The sequence below is a fragment of the Mobula birostris genome, chromosome 16 (genome assembly GCF_030028105.1).
Source record: "Mobula birostris isolate sMobBir1 chromosome 16, sMobBir1.hap1, whole genome shotgun sequence".
In the NCBI taxonomy this organism is placed as follows: Eukaryota; Metazoa; Chordata; class Chondrichthyes; order Myliobatiformes; family Myliobatidae; genus Mobula; species Mobula birostris.
This window is the reverse complement of record NC_092385.1, coordinates 52,366,810-52,392,946: the sequence shown is the minus strand read 5'-3', so window position 1 is coordinate 52,392,946 and position 26,137 is coordinate 52,366,810. Positions and strand designations below refer to the sequence as shown.

General features: G+C 41.9%; 1 protein-coding gene across 3 annotated transcripts in view; it reads right to left on the bottom strand.

Moving 5' to 3' along the window:
• The window catches only part of sumf1 (sulfatase modifying factor 1), a 185,137-nt gene that overhangs the window by 26,564 nt on the left and 132,436 nt on the right, over positions 1-26,137 (bottom strand). Inside the window, exon 8 of one of the 3 annotated variants that reach the window (XM_072280639.1) lies at positions 5,564-5,898. The exons of 1 other annotated variant lie outside the window; for it this stretch is intronic. In XM_072280639.1, coding sequence (XP_072136740.1) covers positions 5,857-5,898 — 42 coding nt within the window. In that variant the 3' untranslated portion in view covers positions 5,564-5,856. Of the gene's footprint in view, positions 1-5,563; positions 5,899-13,153; positions 13,319-26,137 lie in introns of those variants that run through there. One more of the 3 variants, XM_072280638.1, reaches the window with a different exon arrangement.

The following is a 26,137-nucleotide window of genomic DNA, read 5'->3' as shown; positions in this document are numbered from 1 at the left end:
CCGCCTAGCCGCCCGGTGTCTGGTCTTGAGTCTGGCTTGACCCTCACCTTCCTGGACAAATGCTGTTAACAGCCAGCGGGATGAAGGGGGAGGGAGAGCGTTGACGCTTATCCGCCGACTTTCCAGCACTGCTGCAAGACACTGTAGCACTTGGTTGTGCCACCAGGTGTATCGGCCTTGAGTAACGCTGGTCTTGCAGCCCACCAGCATGTGTTTTAGTGTTGCTGAAGTCAGGCAGAGAGAGCATGTGGGTCCTCTCCATACCACTGGCTGAGATTCATGGGAGACGGCAAGACATTGTAGGCAGCCCTGATGGTGAAGCTCGCTCTGAATGTCCTCATCTCCCACAGCTCTTTCCAGGAGATTTTTTTTTTCTCTACACCCTCCCATCTCATCCATTGCCCTTGCCTTGCCTGAGCGACGGCCTTTGCGCACCTTGCTACCTCCTCCTGCCGACGTATCTTCTGCGTCACGAGCCTGCGTCTCTGAGACGCAGCAGCCTTATTCCAGGCTGGTGTACTGTCCCCAAGGCCAAGACCGCTCCTCCCTTGCTGCACTCGGCCCATGATGTCCCTGTGCTTGAGTGCCCCCTTTGCTTGCTCGGTTGCTTCTGATGGAGTCCATTTCCTCCCAGTATCCAGGATGTGGGCAGCTTGTGCTACAAATAGATCACTCGCCTCTGTTAACATCATCTCCATCTTACTTTGGCGCACTTGTACTCCTCTGAAAGACCGGAAATGGGTAGCTCTAGGACTCCTTTGCCGTACAGCCCTATGCTGCTGAGGCACCTGGGAGGACCAAGCCACTTCCTTATGTATGAGCTGATCAGTGTCTCCAGCTTTTCCACCTTCGAGATTGGAATTTCATACAGGGTTAGTAGCCACAGGAGGCAGGGAAGGAGCCCAAATTGCCTACACCAGAGCTTCAACTTGCCAGGGAGTGTGGTTCTGTCGATGGTCTCGAGGCCACTGACGGCATCCTTCCTGAGCTGATCTACCTGCTTTGTGTCTTTGAAGGATGCGTTATACCACCGACCTAGGCTCTTCAGAGGCTTCTCGAAGATTGTTGGAATCGCCTATGCAGAAGTGTTGGTCTACCAGCTTCCTCTTGACGATGGAGATGCTTCTGGACTTGCTCGGCTTGACCTTCAGCTGAACCTGCTTTATGTTCTCTTGAAGCTTTCTCTACAGGCGTACAGTACAAGCCTTGGTCGCGGTGAGTGTTGTGAGATCATCCATGTATGCTCTGATAGGCAGCAGCCTCAGGCCAGGTCTTATGTGCTGTCCTCCAACCACCCATCGAGATGCTCTAATGATCACCTCCGTGGCCATGGTGAAGGCTAGTGGGGAGATGGTACAACTGGCCATGATTCCCACTTCCAGATGTTGCCACGCTGTGGTATAATCTGCTGTTGTCAAACACGGCTGCACGTCCTGGAAGTAGGCCTTAACGAGGCTTGTGAGGGCCACTGGGACCCTGAAGAAGTCGAAAGCAGTCCAGAGGAGGTTATGAGGGACTGAGCCGAAGGCATTGGTGAGGTTCAGGAACACCATGTGAAGATCTGTTCCCTCCTTCTTGGCAAACTGGATCTGATGCCAGATGGTGCAAGCGTGTTCCAGAGAGCCAGAGAAGCCCGAGATCCCTGCTTTCTGGATTGATGTATCAAGGTTTCTTTGCATGTATCTTGACAGCCTATGAGCCACCACACTAAAGAAAATTTTGCCCTCGACGTTTAGGAGACTAATCTGGCAGAATTGGCTGATTTCTGATAAACCCTTTTCCTTTGGGATCAGGATTCCACGCAACACACACAAAATGCTGGAGGAACTTAGCAGGCCAGGCACCATCTATGGAAAAGAGTACGGTCGACGTTTCAGCGTCCTGCTAAACGGTCTTGGCCTGAAACATCCACTGTTCTCTTAGCCATTGATGCTGCTTGGCCTGCTGAGTTCCTCCAGCATTTTGTGTGTGTTGCTTGGATTTCCAACATCTGCAGATTTTCTCTTGTCTGTGACTGATGGATTCCAGTTGCCCTGATACCAATTTTCTGATGACCACAATGTCCTAGAGAAACCTTTCACCCCCCCATGCTCATCACTGATGGCACCAAGATTTGTAGGGAGGAAGTCTAAATGGGAATTCAGAAAATTAATCTCTAGTGACATGTTGCATTTCATGGTTTTGTACATTTTAAGCATGTTGTCAACCCGCTGCACATTGCTTGGTAATCTGCAGTTGCCAAGAAAATTTTCAACAACATCCTTGAATGCCTTCCATGTGATTTTCTCCAGTCTCACTAGAAGTTCTTCGAACTACCTGTCATTAATAAGCTGTTTGATTTGTGGGCCATCAAAAATGCCTTTGTTAATCTTGGCATTAGTTATTCTGACGAATTATGAATTGAAATAATAAATATAGGCAATTTCCAAAAGATGGTACACGTTAGGAAAATTTCATGGTTATTTTCATGATCAGCAGCCCAAAATCTGTAAGGTACACCCATAAGTATTTAGAAAGCAAAGTCTTTGTTGTCTTGTGTTAGCGGAGCTGCTCAACAAATGGCAGGAATTTCCCAAGGCAGGTCCATGAGTGTGCTTTAGATATTGTTAGTAGATTTGTGGTGGCTCTACCAGAACTCCTCTTTGGAGTCCGCACACCCTTATACTCTGCTGTTCTTATACAATCTATGTTTTTTAACGGCGTAGAACATAAACATCCTATCAAATTAACTGGCACCTTTTAAGATGGGCATATGCCAGCTAACAAAGTTTATGTTTTGTTAATTTAACTTTATGTTAATTTGTGTTTGTCCCTGTCTTATAATGTACTGTTCTGATCCTGCAAAAACAAAATTTTCATGAAATTTATAACCTGTAAATGTATATGAATGACACAATAAACTTGAACTTCTAGAACAGCAATGGAGATGTAGGAAAAGGGCTGAGTAAACTCGGCAGTACACAACTCCCTGCAGGGATATTGTTTATTTAAAGTTTCTTTTTGAAGAGGTTGTTTCTTGAATGTTTAAAGGCATATGGCAGAATGTATACCAAGTGTCTAATGACTGAGATCGGTAATGAGATCGGTTGTTACAGTTGTTGATTCTTACACTCATGATGTTTAATGTTCCCCCCAGCTTTAACCCCAATTAAACACTCTCTGTATTGATTGTATTATTTATTTTTGCCATGTTAAAATTTTAAATATACTGAATGCAGCTTTACATAGATCTGCAAAAGTTAAATCTTCTTTCTGAAGTATCTGAAGCAACGTACAGTAAACATAATCGTACTTTGTGGTCCCAGAACTACCTGTTGTAGTCTGTGTTGTTTACAAAGGAGGCTATTCCTGGTAAATATCTGTGGGCACAATGAGGGAAACTGGACAATGCTAACATTAACGAAGTTGGTAGGATTAGTTCCCAGATTGGTTTTTGTAGGTGAGCGATGAACAATAGGGTGTAATATTACTACTGCCACCTTTTTCAGTACTGCACACATTAGAATTAGCTAGGTAGGACTTAAAACAAAGTGCTGTAGGAAGTCAGTGGCGCAGGCAGCATCTGTGGAAGCAGGTAGTGTCCTGATGCAGGGTCTTGTCTTGCTCCTGTTCACTGTTCAAAACCTATGGTTCAGAACTTTACAAGTCCAGGTATGACTTACAAAAGCCTATCTTACAAGGGAAAAGCAATTCTGAGTGAAGAAATTGGATGCACATCAGCTCTGGCAGGGTTTGCAGGCTATTACTTCCTACAAGGAGAACCAAACATCATAAATGGCTGCAATGCTTCACTCCCAGATGAGCTCAACGCCTTAATGCATGCTTTGAAAGGGAGAATAAAGCTACACTTGTGAGAATCCCTGCAGCATCTGATGATCCCGTCTCAGAGGCTGACATCAGAACATCTTTCACGGGGGTGAACCCTTGCAAGGCATCAGGTGCCAAAGGTGTACTTAGCAGGGCACTGAAAATCTGGGCCGACCAGCTGCCAGAAGTATTCAGGGACATCTTCAATCTCTCAGCGCCACAGTCAAGGTTCCCACCTGCCTCAAAAGGGAAATATTAACCAACAAGCTTGGAAATATGGGCCTCACTCTGCAACTGGATCCTTAATTTTCTTGTCGAGAGACCACAGTCAGTACAGATCAGAAATACCATCTCCTCGTCGTCACAGGGACACCTCAAGGATGCATACTTAGCCCATTTCTCTACTCTCCATACACTCATGACTGTGTGTATGAGGCACAGCTCAAATGCCATCTATAGATTTGTCAATGATGCAACTATTGTCAGCAGAATCTCAGATGGTGACGAGGAGGCACACAGGAGTGAGATAGATCTCCTGGTTGAGTCGTGCCACAACAACAACCTTGCACTCAATGTCAGTATGTATGACGAACAAATGGATGGTGCACTTCAGGAAGGAGAAGTCAAAGGTAAGCACACCAGTCTTGACCAGATTTAAGTTTCTCAATGCCATGAATGTAGTGCACTTTACTGAATATGAGTGAAAGCTCTGTCAAAGCATTGTCCCTCTCCCTCCTCTCCCTGCCACTTCAATCATCACAGTGCCTCATGCCCAGTGATAAAGGGAACAGCACAGGAACAGGGCATCCTCCTGCGAACTCCTTTATTTGCATGTCCAGAAATATAATCATCTCAACTTTAGAGCTGTATCAGATAAAATTGAAACATTATTCCAATGATCCATGACTCAGATTTAATGCCTACAAGACATACTTTGATTTATGTTATTTATATCCTGATTTATACAAATTTATGAGTCTGGCCAGTTTCAAACACTGAATAACTCACAGTTTAATTATTATATTGTAATATGTACTTCAAAACATATATCCTGTATACTGAAAGAAGACACATTAATACAAACCTCAGGGCCTCTAAGTAGGTATTGTGATAAAAATAATTATTAAAAAGGGTCTTCTGTAAAGAAGTAATTTTTTGCCTGTTTAAAATTTTCTTTTTCCACCTCGTGTTGAGTGTTAGTTTGGGCCCCCTCTTTGGGCTGGATGCATTCCACTCAAATGAGTGCTGATGCTTAGCAGCGGGCAAAACTACTTGAAGTTGCTGTGAGTGGTATTTGACTCTCTGATGGTTGCCAGTCAGATGTCAGCTGATCTGGCAAATCTCAGGCACCACACTGGCATGCCAGCACTGTTTTTGAACCATGCCAGTTTGAGTGTCTCCTGATTAGCAAAAAGGTTACATCAGTTCCCAAGCCGCTGTATTTCCAGCCAAACATCACTCTCAAGAACTGAACTAAGATGCCAACAATGCATTGTCCCAACCAGAAGCAAGGAGGACAGAATTTTTTTTTTCTCAGCAGGAACTTTGAGGACTTTATAGGACCAAATGGCTTGACCAGAGTTAGTTACAGGTCAGCCATTATATACTGGTATTGGCTTAAATATTATCACATAATATAGAAGCGAAAAGCTGGTCTTGCATACTGTTTATACAGAACAAATCATTACACAGTATATTGAATTGAATTGACTTTATTTCTTATATCCTTCATATACATGAGGATTAAAAATCTCCATCTAAATGTGCAATGTACAATTTATAGTAATTTATAATAAATAGTATGTACAACAGGACATTCAATATAACATAGAAATACAATTGTATCAGCATGAATTAATCAGTCTGTTGGCCTGGTGGAAGAAGCTGTCCCTGAGCCTGTTGGTCCTGGCTTTTATGCTGCGGTACCGTTTCCTGGATGGTAGTGGCTGGAGCAGTTTGTGGTTGGGGTGACTCGGGTTCCCAGTGATCTTTTGGGCCCTTTTTACACACCTGTCTTTGTAAGTGTCCTGAATGGTGCGAAGTTCACATCTACAGGTACACTGGGCTGTCCGCACCACTCTCTGCAGAGTCCTGCAATTGAGGAAAGTACAGTTGCCATACCAGGCAGTGATACAGCCAATCAGGATAATCTCAATTGTGCCCCTGTAGAAAGTTCTTAGGATTTGGAGGCCCATACCAAACTTCTTCAACTGTTTGAGGTGAAAGAGGTGCTGCTGTGCCTTTTTCACCACACAGCTAGTGTGTACAGACTATGTGAGATTCTTGGTGATGTGTATGCTGAGGAACTTAAAGCTGTGCACCCTCCCAACCCCAGATCCATTGATATCAATAGGGGTTAACCTGTCTCCATTCCTCCTGTTGTCCACAACCAGCTCCTTTGAGCTAGAATAAGGTAAAACAATAACAATAAAAACATGTAAAAGTTACCAAGATGTAAAAGTGCAAGATCATAACGAGGATATAAGCCCGTACTCACTGCAGTTTAAAAAAATAAGGGGGATCTCAATGAAACCTATGAAATATTGAAAAGCCTAGATAGAGTGGATGTGGAAAGGATGTTTGCTATAGGTGGAGATGTCTAGGATCAGAGGGCACAACCTGAGAATAGAGGGACATCTATTTAGAACATGTCAGGAAATGTAAGGAAGGCTTGACCCTAAAGTACAGCAGTGGCAACAATTCAGCAATGAATGATAACTTTAATAACAAGAGACTGCAAAACTAACTAGCCACAACGGGCAACAAAATGAGAGAGAACAGATACTGAACATCACAGGCAACAAAATACCCGATGCCTAGGAGAAATGGTCAAGGCTGTGTGGTTCGATGGCTGAACACGGACTGTGGATGAGAGCTGGTTTTAAATGGGCTATATGTGATGAATTGGAAACAATTGGCAGGAGGTTCCTGTTAGCTGGGTGGAGACTGGGAGGTGCCTGTCTCTGTAGGACTGATAGAACAGAGATGAGAAGGAATTTTTTTAGCCAGAGAGTAGTGAACCTGTGGAATTCATTGCCACAGACAGCTGTGAAGGTCAAATTACTGGGCATATTTAAAGCGGAAGTTGTTAGGTTCTTGATTAGTCAGGGCATCAAAAGTTACAAGAGGAAGGCAGGAGAATGGGGTTGAGAGGGATAGCAAATCAGCAATGATGGAGTGGTGGAGAAGCTTCAATGGGCTGAATAGCCTAAATCTGCTCCTATGTCTTTTTGTTTTATAGATTTTGAGGTCGAGAGTCTATCCTATCATATGAGAGACTGATAACAAAGTGGGATAGAAGCTGGCCTTGAGCTTGGTGATACTTGTCAGGGCATTGAGTATATAAATTGGGATGTTATGTTTCTGTTCTTCAAGATGTTGGTGAGATGGAGTTTGGAATATCCTGTTCGGTTTTGGGCACCCTGCTATAGGAAAGATACAGTTAACCTAGAAAGAGCGGCGAGCAGATGGACAAAGATGTTGTTGGTACTCGAGGGATTGAGTTATGGAGAGAGGCTAAGCAGGTTGGAACCTTTCTCACTGAAGTGTGCAAGAATGAGGGTTGATCTTAAAGAGATGTATAACATCATAAGGGACACAGATAGGGTCAATGTGCACCATCTGTTTCCTAGGCTTGCAAAATCAGGTACTAGAGGACACAGGTTTATGATTAGAAGAGAGAGACACTGAGGGTCAACTCTTTGACCCAGAAGCTGTTTAGTACCTGAAATGAGCTCTCAGAGGAAGTGGTAAAATGAACGTGGAGAGGTACATAGATGGGAATAGTGTAGAGCGATATGGGCTAAACACTGGCAAATGCAACTTGCTCAGAAGGGAACCTTGGTTGGCAAGGACCAGTTGGGCCGAAGGGCCTGTTTGCAAGCTGTATGGTTCTATGACTCTGCAACTGAATCAAAGGACACACCTGGGAGATTGAATGGTTTCCACACACCACAGAGGCAGGCCTGTGGAACTGAGCAAAAGATCAAAAATAACCTTCAAACAATTGGTTATTTTCCCAATGTGTTTCAGTCCCTTAGGCTACATTATACTGAAAGACCCTCCATTGACTTGCTTAATGTTTGAAACCTCAAAGGCACATTTATAGATAATTGTTGATAGCTCATTATGCATCAAACATCCCTGAATCCCAAACCCCTTAATTACCGTGCAGAAAAACAGCAGACAGATTATAGTTTGTCCAACAAGCATCAGTCAGTCATGGTGATTACCACAAATTTGTGAAGCATAAGGCTGACAATCTCTCGCAATCTCTCACTGATCTCCATCAATAGAGGTGAGTGCTCACACAAGAGACTGCAATGCTGAAATCTTATTAGTCAGACCACACTGGGAGTATTGTGAGCAGTTTTGAGTCCCTTATCTAAGAAAAGATGTGCTGGTGTTGGAGAGGGTCCAGAGGAGGTTCACGAGACTGATTCTAGGAATGAAAGGGTTACCATATGAGGAGTGTTTGATGGCTCTGGCACTGTACTCATTGGAGCTTAAAAGAATTATGGGGGAATCTGTGAAACCTATCGTATATAAAAAGATTCAGATAGAATGGATGTGAAGAGAATGTTTCCCATAGTGGGGGAGTGTAGGATCAGAGGATACAGCTTCACAATAGAGGGACGTTCATTTAGAACAGAGATAAGGGAAAATTTCTATAACTACAAGGTAGTGAATCTGTGGAATTTATTGTTGCAGATGGCTGTGGAGGCCAAGTCATTGGGTATATTTAAAGCGGAAGTTGATAAGTTAGTGATTAGTCAGAGCGACAAAGATTACAGGGGGAAGGCTGGAGAATGGGGTTGAGAGAGGTATTAAATCAGCAAAGCAGACTCAATGGGCCGAATGGCCAAATTCTGCTCCTATGTTTTTATATAAGCTAATCTTATACAGCTACACTCAGTTACTTATACTGTAGATTGTGCTTTTTAAGATTGCTTTTATATTTATATTTATTGTGTTCTTCATGATTATTGTGTCTTTTTATGCTACATCAGCTCTGGTGTAACAATCATTTCATTCTCCTTTACACTCGTGCACTGAAGAATGACAATAAGCAATCTTGACATAAAATACCTGAATATACCTTGAAAGTACTGCATTAGGTGCAAAGCATTTTAAGCTATTCTGAGATTACAAAATGCATAATTATTATTGCAATATTTATTTTCTGACAGGCCACCGGGACTTTTAGTTACCAACAGAGATTGCCTACCTAGAAGAGTCTGCAATTTTAAATTCTCCATCACTGTACTGAACAGATATGGAGTTTTCCCATTCCTTAGCAACACACACAAAATGCTGGAGGAACTAAGCAGGCCAGGGTGGGTTTATTGAAAAGAGTACAGTTGATATTTTGGGCTGAGATCCTTCATCAGGATCCACTCCTTTATGTACATATTAAAAATGCCAACACTAGTGAACACAACAAACACAAAAATCTTATAGAGAAGAGAGTATCCTACCCTTGCTCAAGTGGTTTCCCTGTTTTCTCAAGCTAGACAGATAGATAACTCCAGTCCCAGTGGTAGCTGTTAGTTGAAAGGGGTTTTATTATTCTCCAATGCATTACAGTATGCAAGAAGTTGGTTTAAAAAAGTACTGGTCGGCGTTCTCACGAAAGGCTGATTCAAATATTGATTAAAATTCCTTCAACTTCTAACATGTGCTTCTAACCACTAAATGAAATGTACAAAAGATATAAAATGGCCACCCTGATGACAAAAGCTAAATGCTTAACAATACAATAATGAGCAATCAACAACAGCTGTGAACCCACAAGTAGGCAGTGAGATCGAGCAATTAGAAATAAAGTAACAATCCAAATCAGGAAAGACATAACAGTTTGCAATGCCTATAAGAAATAGAGATATGAACCACCGAAGAATACACCTCTTTTTAGTAAACTCCTTAGTAGTATTTCAAAACTGTTAAGAATGATATGTAATATTGAATAGAGACTGACCTCAATAAAATTCCCATTTATAGTTAGTTTGAAAGTATCATTCAAACACTTCAGAGAAACAGGATGATATAAAAATGACTCTCACCTTTTATTATTATTACCATTCAGAATTTACTTTTAAAGTGTGGGATACAGTTCATTTAGATATCAAAGGGCAAAAAAGAAAAATTGAATTTTAAACTACATGATACAATCTGAGGTTTTCTTATAAAATCAAGAACTACAATGAGTTGCATTTTCCCTATTTATTATTGATAACCAGGTTGTTCACTTGTACAATGCAAGTTATTCAAGTTGTAAACAAGAAAAATTCTGCAGTTGCTAGAAATCCAAAGCAACAAACACAAAATGATTCTGGCATCTTGGTCCTTCCTTTCCAGTCCTGAAGAAGGATCTTGGTCCAAAGCATTCATTGTTTGAATTATTTCAGGTACATGGTTATGATGTTGCTGACTATATCTGATTAAAATGATGAACTGTAAGATTAGGTCCATGATACAAGGTGTGGTTCTGCTGACCATATACAAAAGAATCTCAAACAGTCCCACTCCATTGATGTCTGAACCTTTCCAGTGTGTGACAGCACTAACACAAATGCTGATTCCCTTAAGTGGATCTTATTCCTTTATCTACCAATTTCCCTTATTTTCCAAGATGGTGCTGGGCTGCGACCTCTTTTGAGTCGTGGCTCAGATTTAGTTGCTTTTTAGTTTAATTTTTTAAGTTCATAGAGATGGTTTTGGAGACAGACAGGAGTTTGGGGTCAAGTTAGGGTTTATGGATAGGTATGTGGGGGAATTAGAGGTCAGGCTGGAGCTGAAGTCTCTGCTGTACATTGGAAGTCAGGCAACACAGATGTGGGACATCTATGGAACAGACGGGGACGTCCACTGGATGTCAGGCTGGCAGACCAGCTCGGATAAGGTTTGGTGCCCCCCCTCCGCCGCCAGGGTCAGTGAGTTGTCACTGGGTTCCAGAGATGGAGCTGCATATGGGCAGGAGAACAATGTCCAGTGACGCTCTGGTTTTGTGAATCGGTGAGGTCAGAATTCCAGACCTAGTGTCTGAGGTCCCATCACTGGTGAGTCTGGAGTTCAAGACCTAGCATTCGGTAATCGGTGGTTCCAGTCAATGTCTAATATGAGATTATACATGAACGCAATTTTGCTATTTCTTTAACCAGTCAATTAGCAGAACACTCCTGCAACTGTTATTTTGTCATGTACACAGATTGTAAACTGGTGCAGACCACCAGCATTCCTCAGGAATCATCTGTGTACACAACAGATGATTAAGGAGGAAATTAAAAAGATTTCTGTTTGGGACTCAGGAGACGCTTGAGAAACTGGTTGGGGTGACTCAGGCATATGTGAGCACATGAGTTAAAGGGACTCTTTCAAAAGATTAGCTTTAGTTGTCACCTGTACATCGAAACATAAGAGTGGAATGCAATGACCAACACGGACCGAAGATGTGCTGGGGGCAGTCTGCAAGTATCACCATGCTTTCAGCGCCAACATAACATGCCCAGAACGTACTACACCTAACTTGTATATCTTTTGGAATGTGGGAGGAAACTGTAACACCCAAAGGAAACCCATGTGGTCGAGGAGAGAACATACAATCTTCTTACAGACAGCGGTGAGAATTGAATCTCGATCTTCCAATCGCTGGTGCTATAAAGCGTTGTGCTAACCACTATGCTACCGTGCCATATAGAAGTAAATTCAAATCCTATTGAAGAGAAATAATTTGACGTAAAATGACCAAACAGATTAGTTTGTGTAAAATGTACAGGTTTTCTGTATATCCATGAACACTGGTGTGAAATTTTCAATATTTTAAATTTCATCAAGAACTGGTCCAGTAATTGCTGAGGTTTGATATTGAAGTTACTTTATAGGCTCTCATAAAATTCAAATAGGCACTCAGGAATGGTTATCACTACTAAAGACGGATGTGGAGGCCAAGTCATTGGGTATTTTTAAAGTGAAAGCTGATTAGTAAGAGTATCATAGGTTAAAGCAAAAAGGCATGAGAATGGGGTTGAGAGGGATAATAAATCAGCTGTGATCAAATGGCAGAGAAGCTTCAATGGGCTGAATGGCCTAATTCTGCTCCTATGTCTTTTGGTCTTATTTGTACTGTTGAACAATTTAATGAGGTCAAATTCCAACCCTGTGTGAAAATAATTAATATAAACCACCAGATTGTTAGATTAAGGAGCGGGAGTATTTTTTAATTATAATTGTCACAAGTACATGGAAATATATGGTTACATGCGCTGTTTGTGTCAGCGAGGATGTGCTGGGGGTTAGCTGCTTCTGCTTTGGATTAATTACGTTTACACTTTGTCCATGTTCATAGACAGATCAGCAACCCAGGTTGATAACTGCTGCTTCTTTGGAAGTGACGAGGGCAAAATCAAGAGTACTTTTCACAAAACTTTCTATGTTGCTGTGGCTTAGTTAAATAAATTCCTGCCGTATGATATGAAGAAGCTCCTCAATGATTTGAAATTTGTTGGCATAAACTGCTTGGAATTGATGAGAAATATGTCAAGTTTTTACCAGATTTTTACTTGGGGGTTGCACAAATCCACTGCATGTGCGTAACTCCCTGAACTCAGTGACGTGCCTACCTAGAACATTCGGAAGAACTACTGTATTTCTGCATCAGTGATAAATTAGTAATATGTTCACCTTGTGGTTATGTTTGCTTCTGCATCATCTTCCTTACATTAAATGTTGTTACATCTTAGCTTGATCCATGAGATGCATTGGTACGTGTCTGGGTGTCTGTTTGCAGAGATTTTCTAAAGGTTTCACTTTACTTGTATCCTCACTGGACCAAAAATGGACTCTTGTGATCCTATATTCAATCACCTCTCTGGTCAATGGCTCAGCAAGTGAACTAAGGCCTTTTTTGGAGAAATTGGTTGTGCTTCAGTCACCCTAAGCTGTCCAAAATGGTACATGAGAGGCAGGGCCAAACCATTTAGAGTATCCAGTCATTACTGTCCAGCATTACCCATGCTGGATGTACCTGCATGAGAACACCCTTGTAAAGAATAGCCGTGGTCTCATTATTGTTGGCACTCAAAGACTTTAAGAGCCACTTAAACCAGCGATTATGAAATCCTTTGTGCAGGAAAATAAAATACAGGAAAGGGAAAAGCTATCTACTAGAGGGGGACCAATTTCAATATATACTTCAGTTTTTGGAAACTGATTATCAGATCTGATATTGACTTTACCCTCACATCAAATTTACCTTCCAATTTAACTGCCAAGGCTCAGCAGAGAAATATGACAAATAGGCAAGGGAACCGACTTTGGTAAATTTGATAATAATTTTACCTTTAACATTGAATTTCTGAACTATTGTAGCCAGGACAACTATATTTGGGAGTTACGGTTACACTTAGGCAATAAAATAAATAAAGTCTCTGTAAACATAAGAGATTCTACAAATGCTGGAAATCCAAAGTAACACGTGCAAAACACTGGAGGAACTCAGCAGGTCAGGTAGCATCTACAGAGAAGAATAAAGAAATCAGCGTTTTGGACCAAGACCTTTCATCAGTACAGTTATTAGCTTTCTTCATCAAAAAGACCTTGATGGGCCAGTAAGATATTATACAACATGGCAAAGTCTAAACCAACAAACTGTAAGATTCCTTGTATGAATAGCTTTGTCATTAACAAGTAAGACCTTTTGACCTCAAGAAGCTGTATTAATAGTCAGATCTGTATTTGCATTCTTTCCACACCATCGCAGGGCAGAGTTCAGGAATACACTGTGTTACTCCCTGAAAATGTTACAAAATAAAGTAAATTGCTAAATCACAAAAAATTGCAGATGCTGGAAATCTAAGCATCACACACAAAATGCTGGAGGAACTCAGCAGGCCAGGCAGTATCTAGGGAAAAGAGTAAACAGTCGATGATTTGGGCCAAGACCCTTCATCAGGACTGGAAAAATTTTGAGGAGTCTGAGTAAGAAAGTGGAGGGAAAGGAGGAAGAACCACAAGGTGATAGGTGAAACCGGGAGGGGGAGGAGGGTTGAAATAAAGAGCTGGGAAGATGATTTGTGAAAGAGATACAGGGCTGGAGAAGGGGAAATCTGATAGGAGAGGACAGAAGGCCATGGAGGAAAGAAAAGGTGGAGGAGCACCAGATGGAGGGAGTGATAGGCTGGTAAGGAGATAAGGTGAGAAGAGGAATTGGAAATGGGAGATGATGAGGGGGAGGGGGCATTACCAGAAATTATTGGTTAGATCGATAGCACAGAATGCATTGCAGAGATTTAAGCTTTCACTGGACACAATAGAACTCCTATGGAATATTACCTGTCCCTCATGACCGTCATTTCCCCACCTTTTCACCTCAACTGCAATCCAGTGGAACAGTTAACGTGACCCGGTAGCTCACGCACCCAATAATTCTTTGCGTCGATTGAAATAAAATATTCATGTCAGGCAGAAGAGTGTTCATAGTTCTAGTCCATGACCTCTCCAGGAAATAGCATTGATACAATAATCAATATATTAGATAGCGGTCTGTGTATTACTGAAACAAAGAATGCTTCACAAAGTGACAAATGTAACCAGGATCCACACTGGTATCCATAGCAACAGCTTTTATGTAATTTCTTTGCTTGTTAGATCTTCAATCCTGTGACAGAGGCAAAGTTTCAACCCTCAGTAATCAGAGAAAGCCAGCTTTGTGGAGCAGAGAAGAAACCGTTTTAATGATAATAAAATTTTAAAAATCTGCTAATTACAGCTATTGAGATTCAGATTAAAGCAACCTTGTTTTTTGACAAATCTTCCTGGAGGAGGCTTAAAGAAGACAGAGAACTATAGGTAGAGAGCAAGAGAGGACAGGGTTGGTGGTTGTGGAACCTTACAAAAAGGCAGAGATAAAAGCAACCTAAGAAAAGCTGCCAAATGGATTGGCAGTTTAATTCCATGGTAAGAAAATGCCAGAGTCTATGTTTTGTTATGTCTCTGAAATAAAAAGATCCAATATCCTTTTCCTTTTGTGGGTGATTTTAAAAATTCAAATCTTGCCTCAACACTAAGCCTTAATGAGGAAAAAACTACTTAAAGGTGTTTCAGAGATGTGTGATCAGGCAAAAGTAGGCAAAGAAGGACATGTGTCGAAAGGTGACCAGAAGCACCGCCAGTCACAGTATAGAAGATATTCCTAAAATGTTGAGTGTGATCTTGGGACTCGTGCACCTCCTCTTTGATGGTAGTGAGGAGAAGAAAGTATGAACTGGGTGGTGGGGTTGTTGATGATGGATGCTGCCTTTTTGAGGCATCACCTTTTGAGGGTTTCTTTTTAAAGTTTCATTGTGATTTTTGTAGGAAATTCAATCCATGGACCATAATCTTGAATGGCGCGCAATGCACCTCTAGACATAAATTGCATAAAACTCTTCTGCATATTCAAGACCTATGATCAGTGTGGGCCACTGACACCAAAGTGATGAGTTGCAGTTAACTTAAAAGTTAAAAGGGACCTGGTTTACTTATTGTGCAGTAGTGCAGATATACTATCAATGAAACGTTACACACAGCAGGCAGCATTCACTCCATTAAGTCAGTATCAGCTCCTAGTGGAGGAGATCTGTTAGTTTTATTGCCCAACTTTTAATTAACATGGTGTCAATTGACTTGTCAGTATGTTCTGTTTTATGTATGTTCCTTGGAAGGCAGAGATGGAGTGTATCGTGCTCAGAGGTCCATGACTTCGTGGTGTCCTGCAAGAACCTGTTCTGGGACCCTGCCCTTTGTCATTTTTATAAATGACTTGGATGAGGGAGTGGAAGGGTGGGTTAGTAAGTGTGCAGATAACATGAAAGTTTGTAGTATTGTGGATAATGCAGGAGGTTGTTACAGGTTACAATAGGACATAAACAAAATGCAGATTTGGGCTGAGAAGAGGCAGATGCAGTTCAATTCTGTAAAGTGTGAAATGCTATACTCTGGAAGGTTGAACTTGAAGGCATAGTACAGGATTAATGGAAGGATCCTTAACATAGAGGATCTTGGGGTCCAAGCCCATAGATCCCTCAATGTTGCTACACAGGTCGATAGGGTGGTTAAGAAGGTGTATAGTATGGTGTCCTTCAGTGATCAAGAGATTGAATTAGAGAGACAAGAGGTAATGCTGTAGCTCTATAAAACTGTGGTTAGACCACACTTGGAATATAGTGTTCACTTCTGGTTGCCTCATTATAGGAAGGTTGTGGAAGCTTTAGAGCAGCGGTCCCCAACCACCAGGCCGCGGACCGGTATCGGGCCGCAGAGCATGTGCTACCGGGTCGCGAAGAAACGATATGAGTCAGCTGCACCTTTCCTCATTCCCTGTCACGCACTGTTGAACTTGAACACAGGGTTGCCAGCTGTCCTGTATTTGCCAGGAGATCCTGTATATTGGGCTAAATTGGTTTGTCCCATACGGGCCACCCTTGTCCCGTATTTCCCCCGCTAAGGTAAAGAAACCTTTCATGCCGAAATGGCGTAAAGTGAAGAAGCAATTACCATTAATTTATATGGGAAAAATTTTCAGAGTCCCAAACCTACCAAACCATACCAAATAACACATAAAACCGAAAATAACACTAACATATAGTAAAAGCAGGAATGATACGATAAATACACAGCCTATATAAAGTAGAAATAATGTATGTACAGTATAGTCGGGAAGATGAAGGCAAAACCGATTTGTGGAAAAAATTGGCACGTACGCACATGCGCATCACGCATGCGCACACAGGTGCCCACGCAAAGCTTAATGGTCATGGTAGTCTTTCTCAGGGTAAAGTGTCCAGGGATTTGACTGCTACTTTGTCCCTTATTTGGGAGTGAGAAAGTTGGCAACCCTAACTGTAAAAGACATGCTGAGGTGAGTTTAACCCTATCTGAACAACGCCCCCCCTCCCCCCTGCCCCCGGTCGGCCGGTCCACAAGAATATTGTTAATATTAAACCGGTCCATGGTGCAAAAAAGGTTGGGGACCCCTGCTTTAGAGAGTGTACAGAAGAGATTTACCAGGCTGCTGTCTGGATTAGAGAACATGTTTTATGAGGAAAGGTTGAGCAAGTTAGGGCTTTTCTACTTGGAGTAAAGAAGGATGAGAGGAGACTTGAGAGAGGTATATAGAACGATGAGAAATTGAGTGGAAAACCAGTGCCTTTTTCCCAAGGTGGCAACGGCTAATATTTTTAAGGTGACTGGAAGAAAGCCTAGGGGAATGTCAAAGGTAGGGTTCTAACAGAGAACGGTAAAGTGCATGGAATGCACTGCTGGTGGGGGGTGGGGGTGGGTAGAAGCGGTGCATTAGGTCATTTAAGAGGGTCCTAGATAGGCACATGGATGAAAGTAAGGTGAAGGACTATGTGGGAGTGAAGGGTTAGATTGATTTTGGAGTAGGTTCAAAGGTCAGCGCAACATCATGTGCCAAAGGACGTGTACTGTGCGGTAATATTCTGTGTTTTATGTTCTTATCGGTGTCTTGCAGACATTGTGCATATTGCTGTCCAGTTGCTGCTGACTGCTTTGTTTCCCTATTGTCCAGATTATTGGTGTCCCCAAACTATGCACAACTGCTCTTAGTCAGAAGTCCAGAGCGTTGCTGTATCCTGAGACTGTAATGCTCCATGTTACCTGCGCACTTATGATTTCCAGCCTAGTTAACTTCCTAAAGATGGATCCAGCAGGAGAACGGCTTTTGTGCATGGATGGCTTTTCTGGCATGCATTTTCTAGCCTTGAGCCATGCATTATAATTTAGCCCAGAATTACCTCTGTCATGTGCTGACTATTGCTGGATCACCAGTTTCATTCGAGGTGGACTGTGTATGTCACCACGTTCATAAATGAATAGGATTCTAAACTTCACTTCTTACGGTTTGCTACCAGTCACACATGGAGCATGCAGCCCACTCCATCAAAGCCGTATCATCTGCTTCCATCCAGTCCAACTTCATGGCACATTGCTTCAGGAAGGCTAATAGTACTGTCAAGGAAGCCTGCCATCCTAACCATTCCCTTTTCTCTCTTCCACCATCTAGAAGACACAGGATCTCTAAACTCTGCATGACTAGCTCCAAGGACAGCTACTGCCCCACTGCTATCAGACTTATGAACCAATCAGCATATTTAACACCTCCGACCAAATGGCTTTGCTATGATCCTGAACTATTAATTCAAAGTTTTTAATTTTTCACTTTAACGTTTCTTTTTTGCACTGCTACACTTTGCGCCATCCCGTTGTATTCTGTTTACTCTGTCAGGTTCACATGAGCAAGGAATTTCATTGCACGCCCGTGCACACGACAATAAACTAATCTGTATCTGGAAGGAGGGGTTACTCTGTAAAATGGAGAAAGAACAGATTATTCCAACAGCAGCAGACGTTCTCTCTGCTTGTTCACACTACAGTAGATGTATGATTTTCCCTCATTTGGCCGCACTCCAAAATTTTAATGGCCTGCTGACAACACTATTGGCCTTTCGATGTGCCTGTGAAAATATCTTTGATGTAAGGCTGTTCTTCTTCAATGAAGTCACGTGTATCTGCTCTGTGGGGTTTTGTATTAGGCAATGGAACCTAGCAACAGAAATAGTCCTCAGAGGCGCAGCATAAAATCACAGCAGATGCCAATGGAAATCCTCCAGAGAAAATCAAAAGTCTGCAGTGCATAAGTATGTTCCTTCACACATCATAAATCAAAAAAAAAATGGGTGGTGGCCAGTGATAACACCTAAATAGAAGCCAAATGAGTTCTTCCAAAACTCCATTAATATTGGACTCCTGAATAAAAATTCTGACAGAACTTTAAGCTTTATCCTGTTTTTATCCTGTTGTTGAATTTCTGAATGCTGCCGTTTAGAATCTGGTAATGTTAACAGCCCTGAATCATGTTTCAATTCCATCCACTGAACTTGTTGACAATTGAAAGACCTTCTGCATTGAAAGATATCGTAGATTAAAATGTTAGGGCAGATCGTCCTCCTGGCCTCCAGCATTCCCAATGTCCAGCATAACCTTGAAGAGCTGTTTTCTTGTTCCTGCTCCTGTGCACCCAAATAGGGCAATATGTACTTCTACAGACCTTCCAGCTTTCATAGAACATTACAGCAGAGTACAGGCCCTTTGGAAATGTACCCTCTACATTGTGTGCTTATACAGATGCACACATCTTTTGCTACTAATGCACAAAGGAATTTGGACTGTGCACAAAAGGTTGTCAACCTCTACCATGTTGGCATGTTAAAAATATTTCACGATCATTCACAATCATATTTCCTTTTCCGGTTTCTGATGTGGACGGTGTTGACAACATGCAGTTTGCATTGATTTGTCTGCAGAATTTAGAACTGGCTTATATATACTGTTTTTATTGAAGAATTTATTCAGTGTGCACATTTTGTTGTCACTGGGCAAAAAACTGCACAGCACAAGATTTTTGCGCACACTGGTCATTACAAATTAGAGGGAACATTGCCCTTCGGCCCATGGTATTGTGCCAAACTTTTAACTTACTCTAAGATTAATCTAGCCCTTCCCTCCTCTCTAACCCTATGTTTTTCCAACATCCATGTGTCTATCTAAGTTTCTGAAATGCCCCTGGTGTATCTGCTTCTACCACCACCCCTGGCAGGGTGTTCCACACACTCACCACTCTCCATGCAAAGAACTTAACTCTGAGATTCCCCCTCCCCCCATACTTCGCTCCAGTCACCTTAAAATCATGAATAACTTCACACTTCTCTGCGTTGAACTCCGTTTGCCACTTCTCAACCCAGCTTTGCATCCTGTCAGTGTCCTGTTGTAACCTCTGACAACTTTCTACACTATCCATGACACCAACAATCTTTGTGGCATCTGCAAACTTATTAACACACCTTTCCACCTCCACATCCAGGTCATTGATAAAAATCACAAAGAGTGGGAGTCCTAGAAAAGATCCCCGCAGAAAACCATAGGTCACCGACCTCTGGAGAGAATTTGCTTCATTTGCTCCCACCCTCTGCCTTCAATGAGCAAGCCACTTCTGTATCCCTGGATCCCATGACTCCTGTTTTTCTGAGTGAGTCTACCATGGGAAGCCTGAGCAAACGCCTTACTAAAATCCATAAACACCACATCCACTGCTCTTTCTTCATCAAAGTGCTTTGTCACATCCTCAAAGAATTCAATCAGGCTTGTGAAGCATGACCTGCCCCTCACAAAGACATGTTGACTATCTCTAATCAGTCTATGCTTCTCCAAATGCTCGTAAATCCCATCTTTATAAACCTTCTGCAATAATTTGTCCACTACTGAAGTAAGATTCATTATTCTATATTTCCAGGGTTATTCCTACTTCCGTAATTGAAAAAAGAAAAACACTAGTCACGCTCCAATAATCTACAACTCCTATGGCCCGTGAGGACACAAAGGTCATCTCTAATGGTGCAGTAACCTCTTCCCTCACTTCACATGATAATCTGGGTTGTATCCCATCTGGCCCCAATGACTTATCTATCTTAACATTTTTCAAAAGTTCTCGCACATCGTCCTATTAACATTGACATGTTCAAGCATATCAGCCTGTTAAACACTATCCTCACACGTTAAGGGCTTTCTCAATGGTGAATACTGAAGCAAAGTATTCACCAGTAAGAGTAAAGCTTTCAGGCCAATTGAGCCTCTTCCAGGTTAAAGCTGGCATGAGTACAGGGTTTCCATATAAATCACCATGAAGAAACAGTTGCTGGGAGAACAGGAAGTTGCCCTTTTCTTATGATTTAATTCATTATTTATTTTACTTATTTATACAGATATAGTGTGAATAGGCCCTTTGAGCCATCCCCCCCAGTGGCATTTCCACAATTTAATCCTAGCCTAATCACAGGACAATTTACAATGACCAATTAGCCTACCAACTGGTACGTCTTTGGACTCTGGGAGGAAACCCATGTGGTCACGGGGAGGACGTAGAAACTCCTTACAGGCAGTAGTGGGAATTGAACCCAGTTAGCCTGTATTGTAAAGCGTCGTGCAAGCCACTACACTACCACGCTGCCCCAGTTGGTTAAAATATATTTAGTTATATTTAAATAGATAAACATTTTTATTGTTTTAACAAATTTCATAGTTTTAATTTTTTATGTTTTTTTTAATGGACATTTAAGTTCGACAAAAGCGTGGATAACCATCAATCACAGGGGGGTTGGGTGGTTGGTCCTCACTGGATTTTAGAGCTAATTCTGGAGGCACAGTTAACCAAATGGACGAGGAGCTCATCACAGGGCACTGGGCCATGCTCATGAGGTGGGGGCCAGTCTGCCATTGTTTGGGAGAAAGAACATGGTTCAAGGGCAAGAGACCAGTGACCTCATGGTCCATGGCAAATCATCTCCATTATCAGTAGAGCAACCAATATGAGGCGTTATGCCAATGTTATCTGATTATGTCCGCTCCCCTCCTCTTCTCCCTCACTTTGGGAATGTTGGAGTCCGGATGGATGATCTGCCCAGCATTTTAAAGCGTGATTGTTTGTCAGTGATCACAAGTTTTTTCCATGCTACCTTGTTCTGATTAAATCAGCCAATACTGTTCTATTGGGCGGTTCATTACAATCCCCTCCGTGCTAAAGGAGCTACAGTTTGTCCTCTGGGTGGCACAAGGATGCAGCAGTTAGTGCTGCTGTTTCCACAGCTCTGCGGATCCAGGTTCTATTATGATCCCGGACAGTCTGCGTGGAGTTTGCTCATCCTCACCGTCACTCCAGGTGCTCCGGGTTCCCCCTGCATTCTAGGTGCTGGTTGGTTAAGTGGTGAACTGTAGATTACCACTCACTCTAAGCCAATGGCAAAATTAATCAAAGGGGAGTTGGAGAGGGGCACTGAAATAAAGAGAGCAGGAATACATCCATTCAGATTACTCCTCTGAAAGTTGGCATAGACCAGAGGGGCTGAATGGCCTACTTGTATGTCATTGTAAGTATGAGGTTCTGTTGACAATAGTTATTGCTCCTACTGTGGAGGAGGTTTATGAGAATGGTCGTGTGAATGAAAGTGTTAATGTTTGAGGAGTGTTTGATGGCTCTGGGCCTCTACTCACGGGAGTTTAGAAGAACGAGCGAAGGATCACATTGAAACCTATCGAATATTGAAAGGCCTAGTGAACATGGAGAGGATGTTTCCTACAGTGGGGGAATCCAGGACCAGAGGACATTGCCTCAGAATACAAGGACATCCCTTTAAAACAGAAATGAGAAGGAATATCTTTAATCAGAGGGTGGTGAATCTGTGGAATTCATTGCCACAGATGGCCATAGAGGCCACATCACTGGGTATATTTAAAGAGGCAGTTGATAGGTTCTTGATTTGTAAGGATGTCAAAGGTTACAGACAGAAGACAGAGGAATGGATTTGTGAGGGATATTAAGTCAGCTATGATGGTGGAGCAAACTCAATGGGCCGAATGGCCTTCTTTTGCTCCTATGTTGTATGCTGTTATGGAAATAGATTCTACTGAAGCTTTCTAATAAATATTCTATTCTAACGAGACTATCTAATTAACTGTTCTGCTAGTTTCAATCCTAAAAGAATAATCAGAACTATGCTGCAAATTTCTGCTTCATAATTGCCTTCAAAGGTGGATGATTGTTTCAAATAGCTTTTACTGACTCTGCTTTTAGAGCATTTCGGAGAATACCTCGCTTCAAAAATGAGCAACCAAACAGAAAGCAGAGCCCACTTAGTATTCACTTTTCAAACAAACAGTATTTACTACCTGGGTTTCAGTAACATGAAAGGTTATAATTGTGTTTAAAAATAGAAACGATGGTGGTAGCAAAACTAATGTATGGTAATTTACCACCCTTGTGCCTTGAAAGAAAGTCATTTCTTGCTAGACATGGAGGCAGGGGCAACTTTCATGAAGACAGATGGTTACTTGAATCAACACATTCATCATTCCCAACTGAAAGTCAATTCCGAGTTATATTCTATAGTAGTGTCTACCATTAAAATACTCTATTTATAGGTCTCTACCACCACAAAAATATAGCAGTCCATGAGTGCTAGTAATCAGAATCTGTAGGTCACAGGGGAAAAAATGTGTTTGGTAGCTTTAAAATTAATGATTCCAAGATGTTGGCAATGTTTAACAGACCTGTTCAGTGAGCAAAGAAATATAGTGGTGTGCCTCTTCCATGAAGCATATCTGTTCTCATATTAATTCTGCAAAGTGTATATAGAAAGATAAGATATAAAGCTGGTAATAAAGAATGAGTAATTTCTCACCAATATTGTTTTTAAATAGTAAAGAGGGATATAATGGCCACAGCTGGAATCACAGAGTAAGTGTGGGGCCATGACTGTATGACTGGGTGATTATCGCCTTACCAACTTGCTTCCTTAAACGTATTTTGTGGTAGAAGCTGGAAGGAGAGTGATTGCAAAGCAAAGAGAAAACTTCAGGAGGTGTAAATCTGCAATAAAATCAGAAATTACTGGAAACAGTCAGCAAGTCAGGCAGTATCAGTGGGGAGAGAGAAGCCTTAGCTATATGAACTGGAATAGTGAGAAAATGTAACATGGACAACTTTGGTCTCCATTTTATCACAGATTTTATTCTATCATTCCCTCTCTTTGCAAGTTAAAACATGGTTATTTTCTTACTTCTCCAGTTTTAATGGAAGGTCATTGACTTGAAAGATCAGTTTTTCTTTCCACAGACTCTGCCTGACCTCCTGAGTATCTCCAGCATTCTGTTTTGTCTCTTGGAGTAAGCTGGTGATTTGTTGAGATGCATCCTGTCGTTACTAAATTCTGCTAACAGAGGACAGAACTGAACTCAGTATGGTTTCCTCCTCAGGAAAATAAGTTGCAGAAATATTACCCAAGTGAATAACTGAGGAGCTGGAGCTATAATCAGTAAATCAATTACCTTGGGAGTGAAGAAAATTGGGAAAAAAAAACTTGGCCCATCGGGTCCGCTCCGCCATTCAACCATGGCTGATCCTTTTTTTCCCTCCTCAGCCCCACTCCCCGGCCCTCTCTTTGATGCTGTGTCCAATCAAGAACTGATCAAGCTCTGCTTTAAATACACTTTATGACCTGGCCTCCACAGCTGCCTGTGGTAACAAATTCAACAAATTCACCATCCTCTGGCTAAAGAAAATTTTCCACATCTCTGTTTTAAATGGATGCCCCTATATCCTGAGGCTGTGCCCTCTAGTCCTAGACTCCCCCAACATGGGAAACATCCTTTCCACGTCGACTCTGTCTAGGCCTTTCAACATGCGAAAGGTTTCAATGAGATCTCCCCTCATCCTTCTCAATTCCAGCAAGTACGGACCCAGAGCTATCAAACGTTCCTCGTATGATAACCCTTTCATTCCCAGAATCATCCTTGTGAACCTCTGGACCCTCTCTAATGCCAGCTCATCTTTTCTTCGATGAGGACCCCAAAACTGTCCACAATACTCAAAGTGAGGCCTCACCAGTGCCTCATAAAGCCTCAGCATCACACCGTTGCTAATGTATTCTAGACCTCTTGAAATGAATGCTAACATTGCATTTGCTTTCCTCACCACCAACTCTACTTGCGAGTTAACCTATAGGGTATTCTGCACAAGGACTCCCAAGTCCCCTTGCATCTCAGAATTTTGGATTTTCTCCCCATTTAGAAAATAGCCTGCACATTTATTTCTACTACCAAAGCTCATGACCATGCATTTTCCGACATTGCATTTCATTTGCCACTTTCCTGCCCATTCTTCTAATCTGTCTAAATCCATATGCAGCTTACCTGTTTCCTCAACACTACCTGCCCCTCTATCACTCTTCGTATCATCTGCAAATTTGGCAACAAAGCCACCTATTCCATCATCTAAATCATTGATATACAGCATAAAAAGAAGCGGTCCTAACACCAACCCCCGCGGAACACCACTAGTTATTGGCAGAACACCAGAAAAGGCTCTTTTTATTCCCACTTGCTGCGTCCTGCCAATCAGCAAATGCTCTAACCATCTTAGTAACTTTCTTGTAATACCATGGGCTCTTAACTTGGTAAGCAGCCTCATGTGTAGCACCTAGTCAAAGGCCTTCTGAAAGTCCAAATATACAACATCCACTGCATTCCCTTTATCTATCCTACTTGTAATCTCAAAGAATTCCAACAGGTTCATCAGGCAAGATGTTTCCTTAAGGAAACCATACTGAATTTGTCCTATCTTGTCCTATATGTCACCAAGTACTCCATAACCTCACCCTTAACAATGGACTCCAACATCTTCCCAACCACAGAGGTCAGCTAACTGGTTTATAATTTCCTTTCTGCTGCCTCCCTCCTTTCTTAAAGAGTACAGTAACATTTGCAGTTTTCCAGTCCTCTAGCACCATGCCAGAGTCCAATGATTTTTGAAAGATCATTACTAATGTCTCCACAATCTCTACTGCTACCACTTTCAGAACCCTAGCGTGCAGTTCATCTGGTCTGGCTGACTTCAGTTTTTTGAGCACCTTCTCCCTTGTAATCGTAACTGCACTCACTTCTCTTCCCTCATACTCTTCAACATCTGGCACACCGCTAGTGTCTTCCACAGTGAAGACTGTGGCAAAATACTCATTTAGTTCATCTGTCATCTCCTTGGCCTATGTTATTATTGTTCCGGTCTCGTTTTGTAGCGGTCTGATGTCTACTCTCATCTCTGTTCTATTGTTTACATATTTGAAAAAGCTTTTACTATTCACTTTGATATCATTTCCTAGCTTGCTTTCATATTTCATCTTTTCCTTCCTAATGATTCTATTAGTTGCTCTCTGTAGATTTTTAAAAACTTCCCAATCCTCTATCTTCCCACTAATTTTTGCTTGGTTGCATGCCCTCGCTTTTGCTTTTACATTAGCTCTGACTTCCATTGTTAGCCATGGTTGTACTATTTTGCCATTTCAGTACTTCTTTGTTTTTGGAATATATCTAACCTGCACCTTCCTCATTTTCCCCAGAAACTCACGCCATTGCTGCTCTGCTGTCATCCCTGCCAGCATCCCCTTCCAAGTTACTTCAGCCAACTTGTCTCTTTTACTACTGTAATTTCCTTTACAGTACTCCACTGAAATGCTGCTACATTAAACTTTACTTTTTCCAAAACAAGTTTCAAGTTGAACTCATATCGTCATCACTGTCTCCGAGCGTTTCTTTTACCTTAAGCTCCCTATAATCATCTCTGGTTCATTACATAATACCCAATTTAATATAGCTGATCCCCTAGTAGGCTCAATGACAAACTGCTCTAAAAAGCCATCTCATAGGCATTCAACAAACTCACTCTCTT